This window comes from Chiroxiphia lanceolata, chromosome Z, assembly GCF_009829145.1.
Source record: "Chiroxiphia lanceolata isolate bChiLan1 chromosome Z, bChiLan1.pri, whole genome shotgun sequence".
NCBI lineage: Eukaryota > Metazoa > Chordata > Aves > Passeriformes > Pipridae > Chiroxiphia > Chiroxiphia lanceolata.
Genome location: NC_045671.1, coordinates 55,833,690 through 55,853,235, shown reverse-complemented (window position 1 = coordinate 55,853,235; position 19,546 = coordinate 55,833,690). Strand labels below are relative to the sequence as shown.

Below are 19,546 nucleotides of genomic sequence, written 5' to 3'. Positions count from 1 at the left end.
GTACTATTAAAGTTCATTTCCTGGAGTCCCATCCATGTCCTCATACTCATTTTCAATGAACTTCCTTTCATTCCAACTCTCTTTGCAATAAAGTAGCTTTCCCAGCTTCTCCTGGATTCCTCCCATGCACCTCTCCTTCCCTTGCTGCATTTCCCAGTTGCCACTCTCCAAACCTGCATGCTCAACAGAAATACAGAATATAACCTTTTCCATCTTCCTCATGTGTTTTTGCCACCAACTTGTACCACACCTTTCATTTGGATATTGAGAAAAAATAAAGGATTTAGAACTGTATCTGTACATTAGATCATCATTAGCAATGCATCCCTACTAAATCTCATCCAGTAGGAAATTAATTTAGATATAATATGCAAATATGTTTATACTTTCTTTTGCTGAATCTTTCTTTTCTATGTGAATTATTTTAGCCTGACTTTTCAGATGGGAAAACAACCACGGGACTCATAAAAATGTGCTTTATCTTTAATTACAGCTTAAAATGAATACTCAGATGATACTGATTCACGCTTTAAAATATACTGGAAATTGTTTTCCAAGTCAATCATCTACATTTTTCTCTAACCAGCTGGCAACTTTGATTAGTAGTTTTTTCCTTTCAATATTTTCAGATTTTGTAGATTCCAGTAGCAGAGTAGTAGCCTCTCTCTCGTCCTCTTCCAGCGTAGCATTATAAAAAACTTGCAACTGAAGAAATAAATGCATGAGCTTAGTTCACATAACTTCACTTGCAGCAAGCAATGAGTGCCTGGCAGATGCTTTAGACAGAAGTGCAAGAAAAGTAGGAGATGACAGAGACTAAAGAGGGGATGGGGCAAGCTTACTGATTTACACTATGGTTGGAAAACTCCTTACATATCAAGAATGTGCCCTTTTGCTGTTCCTCTAAAAATCCTTTCAAATGCAGCCAACTTCACTGGTACCACACTGTCTAGGACTAGTTGGGTAGCAGAATCCTCTTGTGCTGCCTGTTTTACATTCACAGAACAAGAAATCTTTCTCATCAGTCTAATAAGCAAAAGAAAAGAGAGTACTGAAAAATAGTGAAGAAATATAGGGGGGGAGCGGTGAACAAACAATATGAGAAATTAAACATGCCAGTATGACAACCTAATGCGCCAGCAGCCCAACTTTGGTACATTTTCTGTAGACATCATGGCAAAGGTTATCTCTACAGATAGATTTTATAGAAAAAAATGAGATAGTTTTGATAGAATTTATTGGGACTCAGCTCCAAACCTGAAGGTTTGGAACACATCAAAATTATGTCCTATGATTTCTTTAAAAAACAAGAGATGTAAAAACCTGTATTTACAAACTGGCAATAAAGTTAAAACTGGCAATAAAGCTTCTCTGGTTTACCTCTTGGATCTGTACATCTGTATTGACAAATCTTCCCATGACTTTTAATACATCATGCAACAATTCCTGCCCATATCTGTAAAATTGAGATAAAGGTCCTTCAAACAGCATGCTAGCAAATATACTAAATTTCATATCATTTGAAAATACTTACACTAGTTAGTGATTTTTCACTGTGTTGCAAATACCGACTAAGCTGAACTTTGTAATTGTGTACTCTTTTTCCCTTTTAAAGAAATACCGTTAACATTCAATTTAGACATTTAAGCAGGATGAAGCACAATAATTATCCTTCATTTCCATTTCCCAGTAAGATCTGGTATTTTTACTTTGGTGACATGAATTCTTTGCCCAAAACAGATAATGTTTGTGAACCCACACAGCCAAACTGAGCTAGAAAGGCTAAGCAGTACTGATTCTAACCACTTTGTGTTTCTGTTGGTATCTGAGGATGGTGTATAAATAAACTCGCACTATTCTTTTAGTTTGAAAATAATGGGTCAATTTCCTAGCAAATTTTTCATCAATACAGAAAAGCTTTGTTGGTATGATGCAAATCTGCTACAGCTTGCCTTTCCTAGTGTTAGCAATAAAGTTACACATTTGAATGTACAAAATGGCTGGTTTTGGTTATGCTGCCACTAATGGATCACAATGACCTCCTCTGCCATCAAGCAGCTGGAATGTACTCTGTCACAGCCCTACTGCTTTTCACCAGTGCCAAGGAGAGAGGGAGTCTTCAAACAGACATCAGAATACTTGCTTTGCTCAAGACAGGTAGCCCAACCTCACCTCCAGTTTACCTACAGCAGTGCAGGTAGGCTGGAGGTGGATTAGGACTTAAGTCAGGGAATAATATTGTAGTTTGTCCTACCAGTGCTTGCAGACCTGCATGCTCTAATCCCCCATCTATCCCTACTTTCTTTGGAAAAGAGGTTACGATCTTATTCCATCATTTTACACCCATGCTTGTGAAATGCTAGTAGATAAACCCATTTCTAAAGTCAGTTTCCAAGAAACCTAACACTTAAAAGCACTGAAACTGTCATGAACAGACTAATTTTTAAAGCGTTCTATGTTTGACATGAGCTCTTCTTTGACATTAAGCCATGATTATAGTTGAATCCTCTGAAAACTCTGTTCTGCACACTTTAGAAATGGAATCAATCATTACAAATAGCCACCTGTGGAAGGAAAATCTGCACCTGAATTTTACAGCTTAAACATAAAGATGGAGGAAGAAGCCAAAGGGCCACAGAAATAAAAGGAAGCCAAAGCTGGTTACTTACCTTTCACTTAAAAGTGGCCAATTTTCAGTAACAAATTCCCAGGCCATACGATGCCCAATATCCTTAGCCACCACATTTAAGATGACGGTTGAAGTACAGTTAGAAGAAAATAATGTATCACTGAGTCCATATTGCAAGTATCTGATAGAAAAGGAGGTAAGAAATGCACCAGTCACTTGCTGCTGATCATGCCAATGATCTGGAAATATATCTCAAAAAATATCAGCATGTGGAAGGTTATACCAAAGTTGGTGTCACTCTGAGCTGTGTATTCAACTTGGGTTTTGTCCTTAACATTGGTGAAATCCTATTCTTGCACACTAACTCTTCATGTCTTAGTAAAGTGAGGGCATAGCATACCAGGTGGGCATACAGGCATTTCTTATCTTTGTTACAGAAAGGCAACTGCTCCTACCAGACAAGCCAAAGAAGGGCAAACTGCTTCTCACTTTCAGGAGGTTCACTTTGCTGTGACACAGGTGGAGCCTAGAGTATGGCAGCAGTGAGACACTGTTACACAGAGGTGACCTGTTTATAAGGGTTCCCTACAACAAGACCCAGGAAGAAGCTTTTTCATGGGGGTTAAGACAGGCTTCCAGAAGTATTCTAAGAACTACCAGCCAGTGATGTCAGTGGCAGTGACTGCCTGAATATCTTGAGAAGGTAAGTAAGTATTTTCTTTGTTGCCTCAATCTTTCACAGCTTTCATGCTCCTATTTTCAAAGGAACACTTCTAGAGTTATTCTTCTCATAAGGTCTTGCAGGCAGCTGCTTTATGAGTATAGTAGTTGAGTTGGGTTTCTCCCATTTGCATGCCACCACTATGCTTAACATAATGAAGAAAACATTCTGAGGGCCAGGAAAAGCACCCCAAAAAACTTTCAGGGTGGCATTTGAAAAAACCCAATTGGCTTATCGGCTACTAAGGCACAGGGAAGAAGCAGCTCATCATGACTCCCTGAACAATAAAGGATCATAGGTTAGGGGGGAAATCAGCATAGCTGATGGGGTATCTCTTTGCAACACTTCTTGCGTTATTCTCAGGCATATTTTTTCTGTCTTTTCAAATGACCACCATCACTAGAGCAGGTGGCTGGAAGGAATAAAATCTCTGTTACTTCCAGAGCTTTAGACCCATGGAATTCATGTAAACTCTTGGATGATCATCATTACATTGCCAAATTTGCATCTTTTAACAAATGCTTTAGGTAATGTAAACATGACAGATTAGAGAATTCAACATCAAAATCTTTTTACTGATAAAGATATGGATGTCAGTAAAAGAAAATTAACACTGTATTCCAAACTTTGTGTTCTGGAAGCATTTGGGCAAGACTCTTAGATATTTGTCTTAACTTTTTGGTTGCCCCCCATGGAGTCAGGAGGTAGACTTGATGACCCACATGGATCCCTTCCAACTCAGCATATCACATGATTCTATCATTCTGTGAAGCTGGAAATTTAAAAACCCACTACTTTTCAGTTGAATTTGCACTTCAAATGGTGAAAAGCTAAGTTTGTTTGCACCTTTGCCTTTAACCTGGGTGAATTTGCTTCCGCACAGAGGCTAATAGGCTATGACACTTCCGTTTGGAAACAAAATAAGCAGAAGTGAAGGAGTTGGGGAAAATTATGTAAAATCATAAATGATAAGGAAAAATGTCAAAGCAAATTATAATTACTGTTTCTTATGGTGCATAGGGTGTGGGCAGCCCATGGGTTCCAAGTTAAAAACCAACACAAAATAATTCATTTTAGTTCAAAAAGGTCACTAGATATATTGACGGAAGACAGGCCCAATGCTGAACATGACACCGCTGTTGCATCTGCAGAAGGACCATTTATTTATGTTTGCCCTGTTTATTATACTTGCTCCATAAGAAAACTTATGATTCTTCCTGTGGTCAACAAGACACATACTTCTGAGGCAGACAAACCTCCATCAGATTTGCACAGCACGGTACTTATGTTCTTATTATTTACTTCTACATACACAGAGATATGCTTTGATCAGGGTCACCTGTAAAGTAACCATGACTCTTTGGCACAGCTCATGGCAGAGAGCAGGATGTCTTTATCGTCCTCTGTGGAGTCAGTATGGGTATACATTTCCCATGCAAAATTCCATTCTTTAGCACTTCCCAGAGCAACACCATAGCAGCACACTGTTCCTCTAATTAAATAGGGAATTCTGCAAGGCAAAGTAAGATTAAAAGGTATTGTACTGTTGTAGAGGCAAACCCAGTTGTTAATGCATAATGGAAAGCAAATGTTCATTTACAGTTAAAAGATAGACATGAATGAAAATATAAAATAACAATGTAAATAAAGATGGGAAATTTGATTGCTTTTTTTCATTATTTAAGCATTGAAAAAGCATGCAGTTTAAAGGAAAACCAAAACACTCCACATTTTTTAGGACAGTTGAACCAAGCTATTTTTTTTTACAATGCCACTGTTTCCCATCACAGCCTAGGAAATGACATCATCCCAGACATGCCTTTTTAAAATTTCTTCAGTGAATGCGTCTAGTAGGAAGGTCCATTTGCAGCACAAATGGAAACAGAGGGACATTTCTCCATGCAACAGGCAGTCCCCTATTACTCCCACCCCAGGGGAGAGTCCTCAACATGGCAATGAATTTCACAACAGAAACTGAATGCAAACGTGATCAGTGTAATACTCCATGCACAAAGGCTGAATAGAAAATTTCTGCTGTGGTGATGATGTGTCTCTGACATGAAGACATTGTCAACACTTTCCAGTGACTTCAGTATTCTACTTTGCAGGCTATCTGAAAACAGTTCCAACTAATGGTATTTTGGACTAATTCTCTGTAGGAGAATAGTTTCCATTGCTACAAATAAAACGTTTAACTTTTCAATAGCATATTGTTAATCTGCTCATCATTACATTAGACCAAGATTGTAAGTAGAGGTGTAAAAACTATTTTCCATCAGGAGATACACTTGGAAAAACAAGCAAGTTTCTGGTCACAAAAGCCAGTCTTCAGGCCCAAAATTTGAAACAAGAATTTCAAATTTAAATACAATTTGAGAAAAATTCCTGAGTTTCAGTAGACCATCCTAGAGAAAATGAGGATGATGTCAGCAGAAAGAGAGCCAATGTTAGCCAGATGGATGGATATATGAAACCAATCTTCAAAGCAAAAAGAAGTTATAAACTCTGGAAATGAAGGACTAGTGGGAAAGAGGAAGACAGCTGGGTGTTTTGAATGACAGACATCGCTAGTTAAGAAGTGAAAATGCAAGATGCAGGGATTTTGGTAGTCCTGTTGTGGGTGGGGGATTTCACTGGCATAATAGCAGAAAGTGGGGGCATATTTAATATTTATTTCAAAAAATACTTTGTATTCATTTACCTAGATAGTTGCTGTAATATAAGGAGTTTGCGACCAAGAATGATGCTTACTGAGATTGTGTGGTTATGATAGGATAAAGAATAGTCCTGTGATGAATCCTTCTATGATAGATCTTATTTGAGTTACAGGGTCTAGTCATTTGTTCAATAATCATTTCATAATGTTACAGTAAGGGGCCACAGTAAGGTAATAACAGTAAAGCTCTATTGGCCAAAGTGTGTCTATTTATTTTGCAACTGCAGCTATTCCAATAGTTGCAGGAAAATTTTGGTTACTAAGTGTAAAGTTGTTGTGAGTCAAGTGCAAATAGACACGTTCTGCGTATCATTTGGCTGATGTTCAGCATTCAAGGCAGGCTGAACATGCAGCCTGCTTGTGGGACAATGGTCTGCTGGGTGGTGACATCTGTGATGGCCCTGAAGTGGTTATGTTGTGTAGTTCCCAAGCAGAGTCACTACAGTACAAAGGAACTTTGGAGCTTGAAGGATGTGAGTTATTAATCTTGATATTTTTCCTGGGAGTGACTGTATGGTTTGATATTACTGGCCTGCCAGGATTCTCTCATTTCTGGACCTTAGGGAAGATACAAAAAGCTGCTGGAATGCAGGGTAGGTTATTTTACATTGTTTTCTTAGAGCCAATGCAGAAGTGATGTAGTGATTTCTGAACTTTTGAGGGTGACAGCAGAATATAGGAACCTTTAGTAAATAAATAAAATGTACAGCAACACTGTCCCTCCCTCTAGGCTAATTTCCTTCTGTCAGAAGAAGACAAGCCAGTAATAGCACCACTGGGAAAACATTAATTAAGCAAGTTCCACTATACTACTATAAACAAAAAAGAGTAAAACTGAGAAACTGGCTGGGAATCACAGCTCTTGGCTTGTTATTTTCATGAAACAGAAAAAAATGCACTGTAACATGTCCAGTTAAGTTCTGCCGGAAACTGTTTGGAGATGTTTAGCTGAAAGTCAGTTGCACAGTTTAAAACAGAAAAGCATTATTCCCTTCCACAGATGTGAAAATCCTACTGGGTTCCACCTTTGGCGAACAGCTGTAGTGTCCTATTATGAATTTGCTCTCAAAATGGAGAACATTAAAGCATCTAAAGGGATCTGTCTGTGAAATATGAGTCAAAAGTGTATTGTGACCTTTTCCTTTCCTATCCAGCACATGGAAGTCTCTTTAACTCCATGGTAATTGTGACCTGTCACTTGAAATCTAAGGGTTCTATCTCCTCTTGTTTGTTTTTTTTTCCTTAAAACATGATCTTTTTTTTTCACTTAACAAAATTCAGAGTTACATTTTTCTCCACACTTGTAGACCTGTAAAGTCCTTTTGAACTTATCTCAGTGCTAAGGAGGACACCAAAATTAATATTCTTCATCTAATTCAACCCCCAATATATTAATATTTCACAGACTGTCTCATCAAGACAAATAAGGTATGTAGCATTCCACCAGAAAAAAACCCTCAAATATTATTAACAGGAGAAGATAAGTGACTATTTTGAAAACAGATTGAGAATTCTGCATAATATTGTTGCTTCTAGTGTTGAAGAGTAAGAATATTCTTTCTGGAAAGTAACCGAATGTATTTAGGCTGTTGAAATGTTCGGTTTAACTGCAAAGCTCAATTGGGTTTTTATGAGGATGATCACTATGAAGCTATTTTAAAAACACAAACATAAAAGTACAAGTTCAGTTTACCTAGCCAACTACATATATCAATGGAGATGCAAATAACAACAAAATATTTATCACAACTACAGCAAATAAAAATAGACTTTAAATATTCACTCACCAGTGCCAATACTATTTGACAATTGCATAGAAAGACATCAAAAGAAAGAGGGAGGAAAAGAGAATAAGAATCTCAATATACTGTAAATCTTCTTTAACCGTGCAATATTTGAATACAGAAAGATTATTGCTGGTGGAGTCCAGACTCCACTCTTACAGACCAGGCACCTGACCACTAGGTCCAGTAACCGCATAAGAACTGACAGCTGTTCCCAACACTTCTTTACTTGAATAGAGAACATGCAAGGCAATTTGGTGAGCTCACCATGGGCAGATGTCTGTATTGTACAAACACCATTTCACTCAGTATTGCAAAGAGAAGCTTAGAAGATGAGTTGATATACATGATAAGCCTAAGGCTGTATTGCAGCCAAGGCACTGAACCAGATGGGATTTTAGCAGTAATATGAGGTTCACCTGTTACATGGCTAACCAGATTTTGGTCTTCATGGCAAAATCTGCATCCTCCAGCCTGTAAAGTCTATGGAAAAAGCAGTAATTATGAAATCATCATAAAGTTGGGATTTGGGGAAGAGAAGGGGGCGGGGGGAGACACAGTCTTAAATTCTGTCATTATGTCAAGAAATAAGAGCAGTGTACAAAGGCATTTCTGGTTTTGCCTCCCCCCTTTAACTTTCCAGCTCACTTAGGCATGCACACCTCTAAGAAAAAAATCAACATTCTTACTTGTATTCAGGGTTGTCCATCCACTTAGCATACAGTTCACTTGACAGGTCCAAACAATCTTGGAGGCCCAGCCAGCACGCTGTTGCAAAAAGTTTTTCCAAATATGCTCTTGAAAGGAAGCCAAAACAGTAAGAATAAAAGATATGCATTCCACATTTGGAGTACTTGAACTGTGTTTGACTACCACAGTCTCAGTACATGTCATTAACCCAAGAGAACCTCTACTAGGAACAGTTGAGGTTTAATAAAATAATCAAACAGTCAACAATGGACTCCTGACATTAATATAATTAATATTAGTGAGGCAACAAATGTACTATATTTTTTTCTTAGTTTTTTGTGTGGTTTATATCTCCTTGCTAGTTTTAAGGTCCTAGTTTTAAGAAAATCACTCTGACATTCAAGCCAGTGGCAGCAATGGCCTTGCGAAATGAAGTATTTTAAAGTTTTACAGATTGATCCATAAATTATATCTTAAGTTCCCTGCTGTCAGTTTTGCTCCAACTAGTGGCAGCCTGCTGAGCCTCTTCTCTGATAAACAAAAAGCTACCACTCAGATCCTTAAACTATCATCTTTTATGCTCCTATTCTGATATTGCAGTTTCATTGGAGGTGTCATCATAATTAATACACACTTATAGGACAGTAAAAATAACAAGTCAGCTACGTTCACATTAATTAGATAATTATTCCTGTATCTTGTATGTAAATTTATACAAGCAAACTGCAATGCATCAGATCCAATCACACTAGAACAAACTTTTGAGAAAAGCAAAATACTTACTGAGCAAAATAGTCATCTTCCAAAGCATCAATATTTTTATGAATAAAACCTGCATAATAATGGTATATTGGCAACATTCTCTTTAAAAGGTATTTCTTTTAAAAGAAAGGAAAGAAAAATTACTTTCATTTAGATGCAAGTTTTTATTTTTCTGTGTTTCTTATATACTCAGATTTATGCTAAGTATTTACCACTATTAATTTCTTGACAATTCAGCATATTAAAATAAAATAAAAAGTGGATCTAAAATTCAATAAACCTGTACATCAATTCAAACTGGCAAGTTACCATTTCACATTACTAGGACCTTTGAAATCATTAAGAAAGAAAACAAATACTCATTCTCAGAGAAAAAGAAAACAACCTTCTCGATATGAAGTACTTTGTTAGTCTCATGTATTTTAAACCTACCTCTATTTTCTAGAACTTAAGAGAACTAATACTGTGGGATTGTACTTTAAACAAACGTGGAATCTTCAAATAGAAGTCAAGGAAATTAATATGACAGTATCACCTCAGGGAGTCAAATATGGGAGAGAATCATCTCATTTAATATCCAAACCCAATTCCTTCTTTCTCTCCATGAAGATGAGCTGAAAGGTAGTTCAAACCACAGAGCACAAACACACTGTATGCCCTTTATACACAGCAATGCTAGTCCTTTCACTTAATACTGATAGCCGCATTTTCCAGATTCCCAGTTTTACAAAACCCAAGAATGAAGCTAAATGTAAAGAATGTAAATATATTTCTGTTTTATGCTAAGAATTGCTCAATACTTATAATTGACTGATATACACAATTAAGTACCTCCTCCTATTAAAAAAAAAACAAAAACAAAAGGAATGACGAGAATTCTGGCACATCATAGTCATCATTTCATACTTGAGAATTTAAAAAGCATTAATTTTAGACTGATGTATTTACATGATCTAGTATCTTTGCTATCTAACAAAAAAGGTCATACCTTTAAAAGTGGATATACTTCATAGTTCTTCAGTGTACTTTCCAAATTCTTGGGTACTAGGTTTAACAATACCATATTCCATATGAAGAGTTCATCTTCTCTGGCAAGGTACTTTGTTAGTTCAAGTGCTGTTTCAATCTGAACATATCCAAACCTATGTGGAAAAAAAAAACCAAACAAAAAAACCCCAAACACATTTGAGGATACTTCTATACTTCACAGTTACATTCCTAACTAAATGCCAGTTTTGAGCTCTCTTATGAAAAAGGACATTTGTATGAGAGAAGGAATAGGAATTTTTACTTCCTCCTTTCGGAGCTACCTCCACAGGACCTGAAGGGGGGCAGTATGCTTTGGCCACCTTGTCTCTGAGGTCACTCATCATAGATATCTGATGCTTTTGGGATCTCTGGTATGTTTGAGGCACAGATACACTTAATGCTTCTTCAGCTCCCTACAATATTGCTGACCTCTCTGGCACCATGGACATGAACAACCAAGTCATGCATCAGCAACAGAAATGATTGAGGTATTAAGAGTGATGCAGTACAACAGCATAGCTGAGATATCCCAGAATAAATTATAGAAAATTCAGGATCTACATTTGGAATAATTTTTGGGTTACAGCAAATACAGGTTAGTCCCTAAAGAACTCATGGCAGTGCCATTATTTGAAATAATTTTCTAAGATCTGGAACAAAAGTTAAAAGAAATTTTGAAATAAATCACTTAGCACTGACAAAAGAAGGGATGAAATAATTCCCTCATCCTTTTGTCAAAGCAGTTGTTCTTACGAGATACATATGGATAGGAATGAAGGAAGCAGAAGTACAATCTTGAATGCAATCATGTTGTTTAATCATTTTCTGTGACATATTCGAAACATACTTACTTTGTCAAGACAAAAACATCATCTATCAGCTGGAACCTGCTGACAGCGGGAATAGCCTGCAGAAAGCATTCACGTAGTGTTAATAGATCTAAACATGTCATTAAGAGTTTAAAAAAGCTTTACTATGTTACAGAAGGATAAGACAAGTCCTGAGCAGTTTTTCTAAGTCAAAATAAGTCTACAAAATGGATTCTGCATTTGAAGCTGAAATTACTTATGTGCTTTTAGGGATGTTTGTGTTTATATATATATTTATATATATATACAACTACATAATATAGTTTTATATATAAATATACAACTACAGTACATCAAGCACAGAACTTCAAGACCCCTCATACTTGCACATTGTCATTAAAATAAAGTATAGAAATAACATATTTCCTAAAAATGTCCTAGTTATATAACTTTGGTACTCTTTTTATCCTTTTGAGGTGTAAATTCAGAATAGGTATTCAGTCCAAAGCAGAGTGTCTTGCACTATCATGAATTAAAAGACCAAGGCACAGCCATGGGTGAACCTGCCTACAGCTCATGCTCTTTTGAGGATTATTAGTCCGCTTTGTCTCCTCCCTATTCCATGCCCCTTCAGCTTGCCCACTGCTTGAGCAAATATTCCCACCACTGACTGCTGGAAGCATAAAGCAGGGCAGAAATGCAAAGCTTAATGTGCAGTGTTGAAACTGGGTGGAGGTCAGGTGGTTTGTGTTGCCATCCACCAGGGACAAATGTGAAGTGGGGCAGGAGCTGCATGATCTTGTTCTTCTGCTGGATATCAAGAAATATTCTGTATAACACAAATGCAAAGAATGGATGCTTTTGCACAACTGCTACCAAGAACACTTTCCTACCAAGAAATATTCCCGCAAAGAACAGACAGTTTGACCACAGTCCCACCCACAGCACTTTGCACAATAGCAGTTAATAAGGTATAGAATGTACCCTGATTTCCCACCTAACTGGGGGATGAGAGTCTGACACAAAATTGTAGGGACAGATCTGTGTGTTCATCCTCCCCATTCTTCCCAGAAGGGACACCTTTTGGTAAGGCTCGTGTCCTTGGCCGCACCGAGTGTTTTCACTCTGGAAATTAAGCTTGGGATTGCAATCGTATTGTTAGTTTATATACAGCTGTTGTGCAGTTAATGCATTTATCATTAGCAATCCAAAAGAACTGCATATGTTGCATTTAATAACCCGCGCTATTTGTAACCCGACTGCCTTGCTTGAATGTCACCAGACCTGTAGTTGAGAGACTATTCGTGAACCTCATATCAGGCCTATAGTTACGTCTTTACAAGACTGCGTGGTGCCAAAAAATGGCTCCAAGTCTACACCCACCTAATTTCCTGCTGACTTAGATTTGCTGTGAAAGAAAAAAGCCTATAGGAAAGGAAGCCTGTGCGCTGTAGAAAGGTTTAATGCACTCTGATCATGTCCAAACTTTCTAGAGAAGTCTGACTGCATTGATTACTATTATGTTGAAAGGTTAAATTTTCTTACTGTTGTTGCCAAAACCAGTGACTTGACCTTCGTCTCACTGTCAGATTAGGCAACACTGGATGCTGTGCGACGCCATATACAGTCACAGTTGTTCTGTACCACTTTCATTTTCAGTTCAGGCTGTGGCAAGTCAGAGGTGGAATGAAATCTACTCTGAGTTAGTGTTTATAGAGGACTCAAAGAGCCCAAGTAGAATTGATTGGAACTTTTAAGAACATTTTCCACAAAATAAAAAACAAAACCAAAAACACACACACAAAACAAACAAACAAAACCCCTCAAAAACAAACAAACAAAAAAACCCCCACATATAAAACCCAAGCCAGAGGATTTTTTTGAAATTTCAGTGCAGAAACATTGTGGTTTGAAGAAATGAGGAAATAAAAAGCTTTCTCTCAGCTTTCCTTCTCCATGGTTGCCTAATACCAGATGAAGCTCAGTCACACATTCATACTGGTAACTCCTTGAGCCAGATTTGAAGAGACTGGAAGAACCACAAGTTGTTAAGACAACTTTTAAGAGAGAATGAGATGTAAAGTTATTTTTCATGCCTCTGTGAAACTGTTCAGGCCTGTCCAGTTCTCTATAAAAGGCTGCCAGTGACTTTAGTGGTGCAATGGTGGATCATTTCTTCTTATGTAATATGTGAGTTTCTCATTATTCCTAGTTTTCACCAATGTGATTCTGGGTAAGAACTGCAAGAAGAAATACATGGAAAGAGTCTTCTTATAAGCTTGAGAAAGCAAACACGATCTTACCTTTGGATCATTTTCAAGCAAGTGTGCTAATCTTTTCAAGTTTAATTGGTCATAGTTCACCCTGTAGTATCCACTTAAATTTACATTTAGCAGGATCCAGTCATATTCTGACTCCAATACTTGCATTTCAGGAAACACTTCTGTGAAGTGACATTAGAGTATATAATTTTATTTTCTACACACTAAATTGTCTTGCATTTATAAACACCAGACTTGGTGCTCCTCTGAGGTCTGAGGTGGGAGTTTGAGGCTGGACTCAAAGAAAACCCCTCGAAAGCTCAGTGCATTTGTGATCTTTGCTCTGCTCAGCGGAATAACTTCAACTAGCCACTGACTCCTCTGGTACTGAGCCCCTTGAAATTGCAAAGGGGAGGCTGAAGACCCATTTTGCTCCTACCCTTTAGCTCATAGGCAGCTGTGAGAGTTCAGAAAGTTTACCCAAGAACAAACTCTCTGGATGGGAGCAATACTCTCTCATGCCTGCTGTAGGGCATGCGCCCTCAGCACACGTTGCTCCCAGTGCTGCTCTAAAACACAGTGCTCCATACTTTACAGAATAACTGATCTTACCAGTATTCACATAAATGGACATCCAAATCAAAACAGATAAGTTTAAGAAGAGATAAGTAATCGAAAATGCTTATTTTAAATAAGAGTCCCATAGTCCTTTTGAGTAACATCACTCACTAAAGGCTTCCTTCTGCAGCCCATTTCATCTTACTACTACCTATTCATATGTTCTTGTCTGATTGAGTGCTCCTGATAGTGCATTTCAAAGAGCCAGTGAAGCCTTGAAGGGTCTAAGCTGCCTCATCAGAAGAGTATTCAAATTCTGGTTTAACTGGCTACAGTGTCCTGATTTGAGAAGACAAACTCTCTTAAGACAGTAAGTCAATACTGGTGAGTAGTCTAGACCCAGCACTGCTTTATTCTGAACAGAAGGCTGAGACCTCAATGTTTAGACAAAGCAAGGACCGCAGGATTCATCCTGTATTCAGAGAAGTACACATCCCTTTTCTGCTTATTTACTTGTCTGTATACCATGAAATTAATGAACACTCAAGCTATCCCGTTATCTAAAAAAGAAGGGAATTAACTTCTAACCACTGCAAACAGAGGATGAAGAGCTGCAATACACACATAGTGTATTGTAGTTTTTCTTCCTAAGCATTCCAATGCATTAGTCTCTGCATCTCTTTGTAACTGATCTAAAACCTGAAGGAGTCTGGGGCTGACTTGATAAAGATTACATTTCTTCTTTTCTTCTTCTTCTATAAAAAATATAGCTGTTTATTGGAAAGCACTGAGTTGGGAAAGAACAGAATTTTTTATTTGATTGGAGATGCCCATAAACTCACTTTTCTAATATAAGACTTTTAAACTTTTTAACATCCTACCCTTTTGATGAGTATTTTTTCATTTAATTTGCATAAACAAATTAAATTAAATGGTGTTAAAAATATTAATTTTCTGTTGTTACAGATATTCATGTGCAATTATGTTGAGTCACTTCTCACAGCTGGTTTTAATTTTTTCAGTTTTGTATCTACTCCATGAGCTGAAAATTTTCTGGTATTTCACAGATGAAATCCTATCTATACTCAAAACCTGGCATTAACATCAATGGAATCTGTTGGAGTAAGAATAATACAGAAGCCTGAGTCCTAGGAGTTTGAATTTATGTAAAAAAAAAATGACAAAATCAAAATTACTGTGGAAATCTCTACTCACAATATGTGTTGTACCATATTATTAAAAACATACATTGAAGTTTGATGCAACATAGGAAAAAACCCCATTATATTGACCTAATTGAAAATCTACTGCTATCGTAACACAAAATCATCACAATGGATAAAGATAAACATTTCTGTATTAAAGTTTTGTCTCCCTATTAAATTCAAATATATCCTCTGTTTATAGAAGAGTTTGGAGTGTTTCTGTTAGTTTGATTCTAGAATGTATAAACAAATACATTACTTACTGCTGCTTTTATCTAGCCACATTAAGGGTTGTGATGATCCATTTCTGATCCAAGAAATAGGAATAATCCATGTGTTACTTAACAAAAAAAAAAACATATAATAAGATTAAATCTTATGCTTAAAAAAAAGCCCTTTTTAGTTCATGCTAAATGGCATTGCAAATTAGTTCCTTGTTACAAGAATATCCATCTATCTTGTCTCCTCTCTGATGCATGAAACCTCATCAGATGGTAGTACTGAATGCTGGGTCAGCATTTAGATTCATCATAAGGGAATTTTAGCATGGCTTTAAATAGGCACTCATATCAACAATATTGTTCAATGCTAGGTATTTGAATACCATTGTCTCTCTCTGCTCTCTTTCCCTCTTCAGGCAGTAATTGTCCTCACCTATTACACTTCATCCTATTTCTGGAGAACTTAAAGCTGTTTTTCAGAAGGATATCTACTAAAACAAAGCCCCATGCAAGCAATACAACTGTGATTCAAACAACTCTAATATCTTTTCTGATGAAATGTAAAGCTCCTGGTGAAACAGATGAAAACTGCAAAACCCTTAAAAATTCCACAATACACGCCCTGAATTTTCTTACATTCACCTGGTAATTTGCTCTTGCTAACTGTAGAGGACTTCATAATTGTAACTTGGAATTTCTTATCTGAGGTAACCAAAAATACTGGATGGACTAATGCTCTGCAATTCCTGGAGCTTGGGAGCAAAGGAAATTCTGTGGCTTTTGTCAAAATTTATTTGCCTATTTGTACCTTTACACTTTTCCCCAACGTGATCTCATTGGCTCCATCCATGCACCTCAATACTCATGTCATCTGCTGAATTTCATGAGCATTCAAACTCTAGCCAGGAGTTTCCAAAGTGGGTCACCAAAGATAGCTCCTTCTATCACCATTTTTAGACACCTAAACAAGCAGCACAGCTTTCAAAAGGCACTCAGCAATGCTCACTAACAGGAGCTCTAAACTGCACATCAGTTATCAGTGCTTTCTGAGAAAGGGGCCAATTATAAAAGTATTTAAACGCAACCCTTTTATCCTTGTCAGGAGGAAGAGACTGGGAACATGTGCACTGGAAAGAAGCTACAGCATGGTTCATCCAGATTCCCAGTCTGTAGACCTGAGGGATGAGGAAAGAAGAAAATGCCGAGCAAAAATCCTGCCTGCAACATATTCAGGATCTGTGTTCGTTGTTATTATTATGTGGCTGGAAAAGTCACTATTCCAGAGGAAAGCACCCTTTTGGCAAAACAAGCAGAGTTTGAACTATTGCAAGCTCCACTCAAACAGATTTTACTTAACAGCTCACGACAAGTGAAAAGTCAACAAGTAAGTAAATCAACAAGTTAAAAAAATCAGATCATCAAAACATAATGTGCTAACTGAACAGTTTCCTGAAAAAACGTGGTATAAACATACAAGGAAAACACAAGCTAAACATACTTGTTAGGATCAGTACTCCTTCTATTCTTTTTATTAAGGAATTGTTCCTGTGTGATTGTTCCAGTGCTTATATTTAATGTTAAAACTGGAAACCCATTTTGGCATGTCCAGGAATCCATTATTTGCTTTACAGATGCTGGCAACTGAACTTTATCCTGTGCATCTATGACCTGCAAGAGGAAGAGGAATGAGAAATATTTATGATAAACAGCTACTTATTGACATTGCTTCAGCAACACTTTGGGGAGTTGTTCTAACATATTAGAGAAAATAGCTGCTTAGCAGTTTGATGGTCTTTGGCTTATGCAAAAAATAAACGTAACAAAGTCCCAAGGACATTTTTGACATTATAATAAAGACAGCATAAGCCTTTTTCAGGAATTATGAAATACTGAGATATTTCTCATTCTATAACCTGACTGCTAACTTTTCTCTTTTTAGTGTTAATACACTTACAACCACTGTATGGCTATGACAGACTTAATTTGTTAATTTCTTTCAAATAAAGCTGCCAGAACACAAAGATTTTTAAGTGTCCTAATGAACAAATTGAATAGTGAAGACAGATTGAAAAAGATACTGAACTAGAGTCCAAACTAGTGTGAATTGATACAGTCTTCACTGGCTTCAGAGATGTGACAAACTTGCACATCTGAAATTGTAGGACTCTCAACTTAAGCCAGCATCTGCAACACAATAGAAGCCTTCTTTAGAGGAACAGGAAAGTGGATTTTTTAAAAAATAAACCTATTATTAGGATCTGTGTTCTCAATCAGATTTCTGTGAAAACCATCAAAGAGTGAAATGCTGAGCTGCTGCCCTGAGTATAAACTTTGCTGGATCTGTGACATATCAGCATCTCTGATCATCAAGCCCAGGACATCACACACTCTGATCTGACAAAACTTAAGCTCCAGAACAACAGGCTATGCAATTTCATGTAGGCTTATGCAATCACCATGGAACTCAAAACTCAGCCTCCCCATCTCATCTCTCTACTCCTTGTACTTAGTTCCACTGATCTCAGGTGCAGTAAAGCAGCCAAATAAGCACTTGAGAGGACATTAGCTGAAAAAAACAGCAAAGTAAACTTCATGTGAGAGAAAGACTGCACTAGGGATAGCCACATTCTAGTGCAGCCTTCTACAAATAGTATATACCCCAAATTTGGACTGTGCCAAACACCAGAGAAAGAATGCTAGAGATATAAAATAAGTACCATCTGGATGTGGGTCCAGAGATCATCTTGATTAGCATTTGAGAAGGAAAATTCTTTCAGATATGACTGTGCAGAAACAAAGAGAAGCATCAGAATTCATGAGAGTTCAATGAAAACCATCAGCAAGGCAAACAGCAATTTGTACAATTATCATTTTCAAACTCATAAATCAAGATGAGGGGGTTTCTTTTCAAACTTACAGTAAGTGCTCTGATGAACAACTTTTCAGTCAGGAAACCAGAAAGCATCCAGGTTATAGAAGCTCCCTGGAGTACAAAAAACCCCACAAAAAAAGCATGAGAAAAAAAGAATTATTATTGCAATTTTTGTTGAAATATTTTTTCAAACTATATTTCAGAGAAGTTAGTCAGGCTACTCCTACACTTCATATTTCACAGAGGTTAAAGATGCTTCCACCATTTCCTTTGTAGCCAAATAGATTTGCAACACCCAATAAATTTATGCATACAGCAGAAACGACTTTTGAATGACAAAACTGTTCTGTTCAACGGTTCCTCTCAAACCTACTTTGTACTATTAATTTAGAATCTGGGAGAAATGGAAAGAATTTTATATTTTTTAACCTTGTTGTATGTGATGCTGTCAAACAGAGATGTTAAAGAAAATGATCCTTTGATCTTGTCTTCGCTCTCTGACAGTGATCGAACTATTTCACTGTCTTCCCTTAAGACAGGTTGCACAACATGATCATAAAAGATTTTATCCTGCAAGAAAAAGAAAAATCTAGGTGAGCTGATCAGAAGATACTAATTCTCAGGAGACAACATGGAATTAGCACTATTACAAATCATTTGCCCATAAGCAAGGAATGATCCTCTTTCCCACTCTCTAACTTTCTCATGAAGTACAAGGGACAACATACCTGATCCTAACATTTTCCACATGCAACATCAGTAATCAAAGAAAATTTTGCATCTGAGAATACTGTGGGCTTGAGCCTGACAAAGTCAGTTACAGTGTAATGCTCAAGGACAAAAAAGTCAACTATACTAAACAGCTGAACAAATACTGAAAACTGAAAGCCTGTATCTCATTTACATCTGTATGTCATGAATATGGCAGCACTTTCCTCCTAAATTCCATGTTTCTCCTGCTGCAACCCTAACCAACAACCTAAAAACTAAGCTACTGAGGGTACCAAAGTTATGAGGCAATTCTGCTGTCACCTAGTGAGAAATATGGAGGGAAAATGGCTCCTCAGGAGTAAATGCCATCTACCATGGTCAACAGCTCACAGTCCCAATGGAGATCAGTGACAAGTGGTGTCCCTCAGGGCTCTGGTTTGGGACCAGTGCTATTTAGTAACTTCATCCATGACGCAGCCAAAGGAATTGAGTGTGACCTCAGTAAGTCCGCTGACGGCACAAAGCTGAATGGTGCAGTTAACACAACAGAAGGATGGGATACCATCCACAGAGACCTG

The 19,546-nt window shown here is 37.3% G+C and overlaps 1 protein-coding gene and 1 long non-coding RNA gene across 3 annotated transcripts in view; one reads left to right on the top strand and one right to left on the bottom strand.

Annotated features, from left to right (window-relative positions):
- LOC116780436 overlaps positions 1-19,546 on the top strand; it is a 39,512-nt gene that overhangs the window by 2,417 nt on the left and 17,549 nt on the right. For both annotated transcript variants that reach the window (XR_004354474.1, XR_004354475.1), the window contains exon 2: positions 16,488-16,769. This is a non-coding gene — a long non-coding RNA (uncharacterized LOC116780436). The remainder of the gene's footprint in view (positions 1-16,487; positions 16,770-19,546) is intronic.
- Positions 298-19,546, bottom strand: part of LVRN (laeverin) — a 43,655-nt gene continuing 24,406 nt past the window's right edge. Inside the window, exons 7-20 of the mRNA XM_032675437.1 lie at positions 18,687-18,827; positions 18,303-18,368; positions 18,103-18,168; positions 16,884-17,053; positions 15,428-15,504; positions 13,444-13,583; positions 11,183-11,238; positions 10,291-10,444; positions 9,324-9,418; positions 8,540-8,647; positions 4,690-4,860; positions 2,670-2,810; positions 1,381-1,456; positions 298-705 (exon numbers count right to left, since the gene is read on the bottom strand). Of these exons, the coding sequence (XP_032531328.1) occupies positions 559-705; positions 1,381-1,456; positions 2,670-2,810; positions 4,690-4,860; positions 8,540-8,647; positions 9,324-9,418; positions 10,291-10,444; positions 11,183-11,238; positions 13,444-13,583; positions 15,428-15,504; positions 16,884-17,053; positions 18,103-18,168; positions 18,303-18,368; positions 18,687-18,827 (1,608 nt within the window). The 3' untranslated portion in view covers positions 298-558. The remainder of the gene's footprint in view (positions 706-1,380; positions 1,457-2,669; positions 2,811-4,689; positions 4,861-8,539; positions 8,648-9,323; positions 9,419-10,290; positions 10,445-11,182; positions 11,239-13,443; positions 13,584-15,427; positions 15,505-16,883; positions 17,054-18,102; positions 18,169-18,302; positions 18,369-18,686; positions 18,828-19,546) is intronic.